A 5,242-nucleotide genomic window follows, 5' to 3' on the forward strand; every position below is an offset into this window, starting at 1 on the left:
CAGCAGCCCAGGCTGCCCAGAGCCACATCCAGCCTGGCCTTGAATAATTCCAGCCTGATTGGAATTGGTTAATTGGTTACATACACTCTTGCTCTTCAACCTGGTGTAAAGCTGACTCTCTCAGGCTTGATTGATGGCAAGAATTTCAGTGCTGGAGGTTACAAAGTTGGGTTAGGATTTGAGCTGGAAGCTTAATGCATATTTAAGTAAAACAACTGACAGTGGTCTGGAAGATGAAGATAAAGCGTACCAGGTGAGTTTTGGCTTTAGCATCACACTGAAGTCATAGAACCACAGAATCACAGAATGGCCTGGGTAGGAAAGGCCCACAGTGCTCATCTGGTTCCAACCCCCCGCTATGCGCAGGGTCGCCAACCAGCAGACCAGGCTCAAGAAGTGTGAACTTTCTACTTCTTCCAAAGTATGCTTTTAATGAAGTCCAGGAAGTACAAATACCTCTAAAAGAAGATGCGTGAAGACATGCATGGAAGCTCTGATGTTTGTGCCACATTTCACTTGTTTATCATATTCTAAATGGGTTCTTGAAAGGAGAAGAATAATCTACCTCTTCTCCTTATTGTACTGTACCCCACATGTCCTGTATTTCACTCTCTTTTATAAAAGATGTTCTGTGCTGTTGCGCAACATTTTGATTTACATCAGAATGAAATAAATCAGTCACAGCTGGAACAAAAAAAAAATAAAGGAGGGGAAGAGGTTTGCCCAGGTGCCAGCCCGCGATGAGGTCCAGGCAGAGCTGTAAAGCCCTGCTTCCCTGTACCATCAGCATCTACTGCTGCTTCTTGGAAGCATAGCAACCTCCTGGGTATCCTCCCAACCAAAGCCTATAGAGGCAACCGGACTGCAGAAAATGCAGCCAACCTCTCAGCATCAAGCAATGCAACTACCTCAGAAAATGGTTGATTTGTGAGGCAAAAGCTACGTGCTGAAAACTCACGGGGTTGGTTTGATGGGTGGTTGTGAGCACCTACAACAAATGTCTTCATTCTGAACCAGCAACAGAGTCCATGCCTAGGCTGCCACAGGACAGCACATCCCCCTCCAGGAGAAGATCCTTGAGTGTTAATATCACAGCCAGCAAGGTGCCTGTATGGGGCACACCACGTGCACAGACTCTACCATTACCTCAGGAAGCACTCTGGCATCTGAGAAGCATATTCAAAGTCCTCATCGTACTTCCAAAAATGTTCTTCAAACTCCCTGAGTTCGCTCTGGCTGGTCGGGCAGACGCCCTTCCCAAACAAAGTGTTCACCACTGCTGGATACATGACGTGCCTGCAAGGACAAGATGGCCATGAGTGACCGGCAGGGAAGGAGGAGTACGTGGAGCTCAGGGCATGGCGCTGAGCTGCAGCTGAGTCTCGTGCACAGCACAGAAGTGCTGGCACAAGGTCTGCACCTCAGCCAGACCCTTCTCACAGATCTCAGCAGAGGTGGGAGATGCACAGACCTCAGGCTCTGCCCCTGAGTACAGCCAGGTTTCATCAGTGGGCAATCGGTTCTGTGAGTGGTGGCACCGAGGTCCCCTTGCTCCCATTCCCACTCACCTTCTTCCAGGTTGGCCATGCCAGCCTCCTGGGCAGTGCACAGCCCTTTCTGCAACCAGACCCCGCAGCAATCCCTCCTCTGGCCGCAGCTCTGCTGGACTGCACAATGCTTGTTTGCCATCCTTCCATCTCACCCCTGCCCTCTGTGCTCCTCCATCACCCTGCAGACTCCTTGCTCCCTTCCCAGACCGCTTCACCTGGACTGCTGTGCTCCAGAAAATCCTTACCAGGCAGTCTTTGCTTGGTTCCAGCTACTTCTAACCCTGTATTTCAGGCAATGCCTCTCACTTTCTTGCCTTCCTACGGATCTCAGGGGAGATGGAGCCACCTGCTGGCTCTATGGATGCAACGTTGAGCCAACAAAATGACACTCAGCCAGGACATTGCATTCTAATTCTTCTACCCCACCTCATCCAGCAGAGCCAGAAAAGCAGGTCACACTCAATACAAATTTACCATGGGTGCCTCTTACAGATCCTACAGTTTATCATCCACGAGCAGTTCTTTACATTTCAGGCCAATCAGGCCTGGGTTTGATCAGCCGTGGCCATGGCACGCTCTGTTCCCCAGGGCTGCACCAGGGATGGGAGAGCATGCAGAGCTCTGTGCACCCTCAGCACCGCTGACTGCGGTGGCCCATGGGCTGTGCTGGTGCCACGAAGGGCTGAGAGCCCGAGCTCCACGTGCTTCCTGGTACCACCTGTGCTCCATGCAGTGCAGACATGAGGAAAGGTCCTCACCTCACCAGCTCCATGAGGTCGCCCGTGCCAGCAGCGCCCAGGTGTGCCATGTGCTCGTGCAGCTCCTTGCACAGCGTGCCCGTGAACATGTGCACGTTGGAGGGACCCATTTTCCCCTTCATCATGCTGTACAGCTGGCCATGATTCTGATAGAAGGCTTCTGTGGGAACAGAGACTACAGACAAAAAGGAACAGAAGCACGATGGAGGTAAAGCAGCTAACAAATGACAGAGTGAAAATGCTCCCATGTAATCTGTGATTGTCTGAAGTGCCTTAACCCTCATTTGTCTGCAGTGAGATTCCCTGCAGCCTCCCTCCCAGCCCTGCCAGGATTTCAGTGAGCCCCTCTGCCTCTGTCCATCCACACAGCACCTTCCTGCCTGCTCTTCAGTGCCCACATGGCCAGCCGTGTCTCCTCCCATGCCTCCCACAGCCGCACAGATACACTTTACAAAGCCAGTGGAATCAAAAAAGAAAAATGAATGAAACCAATAAAGAAAGGGTTTGGGTCTTCATGCTACATCATGTCCTCTCGGCCCTGCAAGGAGAGGCTCAGTGTGGAGACTCCAGGGGTCTCTGCTAAGTACAACCAGACGTGTCTGGTGGGGATAGGAAGGAGGTCTAGGTAGAGGTCTCTGCCCTGGAACTGTCACTTTGTCATCGCCATGCAGCCCCAGCCCTGTCCTGCACCAACACTCCACTGTGTGGAACAGCATGGGAGCAGCAGTGTGTTGATCTGGATAGATTGGATCGATGAGCCAAGGTTAACTGCATGAGTTTCAATAGGGCCAAGTGTTGGGTCCTGCATTTTGGTCACAACCCTACAGGCTTGGGGAGGAGAGGCTGGAAAGCTGCCTGATGGAAAGGGACCTTGGTGTTCTGATGGACAGATGGCTGAATGCAAGCCAGCAGTGTGCCCAGGTGGCCAGGAAGGCCAATGGCATCCTGCCTCGTATCAGGAATGGTGAGCAGGAGCAGGGAAGTCATCCTGCCCTGTACTCAGCACTGGTGAGGCCTCACCTCCAGTACTGGGTTCAGTTTGGGGCACCTCAGTACAGAAAGGACGTGGAGGTGCTGGAGCAGGGCCAGAGAAAGGCAGCAAGGCTGGGAAGGGCTTGGAGAACATGGCCTGTGAGGAGAGACTGAAGGAAGTGGGGCTGTTGGGTCTGGGGAGAGGAGGCTGAGGGGAGACCTTATGGCTCTCTGCCAGTACCTGAAAGGGGATTGCAGCAGAGCGGGGTTGGTCTCTGCTCACTGCTGACAGGACGAGGGGAAATGGCCTCAAGTTGTGCCAGGGGAGGTTTAGGTTGGACATCAGGAAACACTTCTCTACAGAAAGGGTTGTTGAGCACTGCAATGGGCTGCCAGGGAGGTGGTTGAGTCACCATCCCTGGCTGTGTTTAAAAGCGTTTGGATGTGGTGCTCAGGGCCGTGATGTAGCGGAGGGCTGTTAGAGTTGGGGTAGGATGGCTGGGCTGTGGTTGGACTCCATGATCTTTAAGGTCTTTTCCTACCTGCGCTATTCTATGATTCCATGATTCTATCACCCCTCTGACTGGCCCCAAACCACTTTGCAGACAGCAGTGCCGAACTTTCAGGAAGGAATGCCATTTTCCCAAATTTTGTAACGTGCTCATGGGGCTCTGGGTTGGCCTTTAACGCTGCTGGGCATGTAGGTGTGATTTCTGTTAAAAGGCAACTCTCCTTTACCTGCATTCTCAACAACTCGCTGTACTGCCTGCTCAAAATTGAGGTCCTTCGAAGTAAAAAACACTTCAGCTCCTTCATCCTCAGTCACAAACGTGAACCGCTTCCCCAGGGCGCACACAGTGAAGATGGGCCCATGCTGGAACAAAGCAGGGTGTGGGGTTACGCTGCAGCTCCCACAGGGAGGACCCATAGCTGCAGGGCTGGGAGCAGATGAGATCCTCTCCCTGAGCATCCCACCCGTGGCTGAGTCCCACACAGCACAGCACACCTGGGTTTGAAAAAGTGAAGGAACATCTCTGCATCCCTCAGCTGCTGGAGCAAAGCACCCACGCTGCCATTCTACCTCAATCAATCCATTTTACTAACCAGCAGTCCCCCCTCCCGCATCTCTAAATGCATTTTTCCTTAGTTTAAAGGTTTGCTAATACTAACATTCTTTTTTTTGGAGGGGGACAGTTTCTTGTAAGGCTAATCAAAGGAGCTAGCAAATGTGGGCAGAACCAATGGAGTTTCTCAAGCCTGAACACACTTCTCCATAGGAATACCAGTTCTCTTTCCCATAGGAACGCCAATTTCTCATATAGCAGAGCTGGCAGCCTATGAGTGGCTGGTCGACTGAAAGCAGGGCAAGCTGCTCACTATGAGGTTACACGACAGATGGATGGCCACAGGATGCTGAGGAAAGCAAAATAAGCAGGGTAACCACAGGGGTTTGGGTACCACAGCAGATCAGCTGGAGGCAAACTGCAGCTTGTGGAGTCCTGACAGGAACGGGAGGAAAAGCAGGAGGCATAGGGCAGCTTTGGTGCACTGCAGTGCAATTCTGGGCCAGTCTTGTGCACTTCGGGGGCCATTTCAGGGCAGGTTTGGTGCACTCTAGTGCAGTTTTAGTGTCTTCTGGGGTCATTTTAGAGGATTTTGGGTGCATTTTGGTGCATTTCAGTGCAGTTCTGGGGCAGTTTTGGTGCATTTGGGGGCCATTTTAGGGCAGTTTTGCTGCATTTTGATGATTAGGGTGCACCTTGAGCTTTCTGGGGTAATTTTAGGGCATTTGTGGGGGGATCTGGGGCATTTCTGTGAACTTCTGGGGCTGTTCTGGTGCATTTTGGCACATTTCAGTGCACTTGTGGGGCTGCTCAAAGCCTACCTGCTGGCACAGAATCACAGAATCACAGAATGGTTTGGGTTGGAAGGGACCTCAAGGATCACAAAGCTCCAACCCCC

The 5,242-nt window shown here is 52.0% G+C and overlaps 2 protein-coding genes across 3 annotated transcripts in view; both read right to left on the reverse strand.

The window, feature by feature from the left end:
* The window catches only part of PLA2G7 (phospholipase A2 group VII), a 10,095-nt gene extending 9,500 nt beyond the window's left edge, over positions 1-595 (reverse strand). The window contains exon 1 of the mRNA XM_010708191.2: positions 589-595. Coding sequence (XP_010706493.1) covers positions 589-595 — 7 coding nt within the window. The remainder of the gene's footprint in view (positions 1-588) is intronic.
* LOC104910040 (24-hydroxycholesterol 7-alpha-hydroxylase-like) lies at positions 593-4,346 on the reverse strand. 2 transcript variants are annotated; one of them, XM_010708149.3, is made up of 3 exons: positions 4,019-4,346; positions 2,309-2,468; positions 593-1,296 (listed from the first exon to the last, which is right to left on the reverse strand). In XM_010708149.3, exons 1-3 carry the CDS (start codon positions 4,248-4,250, stop codon positions 1,143-1,145), a joined length of 546 nt encoding a protein of 181 aa, XP_010706451.2. In that variant the 5' UTR covers positions 4,251-4,346; the 3' UTR covers positions 593-1,142. The 2 variants fall into 2 exon arrangements, with proteins under 2 accessions (XP_010706451.2, XP_010706450.1); XM_010708148.1 differs by having other exon boundaries at positions 2,309-2,483; positions 4,019-4,223.
* Positions 4,347-5,242: the final 896 nt, after the last annotated feature.

Source organism: Meleagris gallopavo, chromosome 2 (genome assembly GCF_000146605.3).
Source record: "Meleagris gallopavo isolate NT-WF06-2002-E0010 breed Aviagen turkey brand Nicholas breeding stock chromosome 2, Turkey_5.1, whole genome shotgun sequence".
Lineage (NCBI taxonomy): Eukaryota > Metazoa > Chordata > Aves > Galliformes > Phasianidae > Meleagris > Meleagris gallopavo.

What these genes read in the sequence shown, in the direction of transcription:
- LOC104910040 (XM_010708149.3), bottom strand. Translation starts at nt 4,250, where the DNA reads ATGCTCAGGGAGAGGATCTCATCTGCTCCCAGCCCTGCAGCTATGGGT. An exon ending in GCGAGTTGTTGAGAATGCAG is followed by an intron (nt 2,469 to 4,018) that starts GTAAAGGAGAGT and finishes CTGTTCCCACAG; the next exon opens with AAGCCTTCTATCAGAATCAT. An exon ending in GACCTCATGGAGCTGGTGAG is followed by an intron (nt 1,297 to 2,308) that starts GTGAGGACCTTT and finishes TTGTCCTTGCAG; the next exon opens with GCACGTCATGTATCCAGCAG.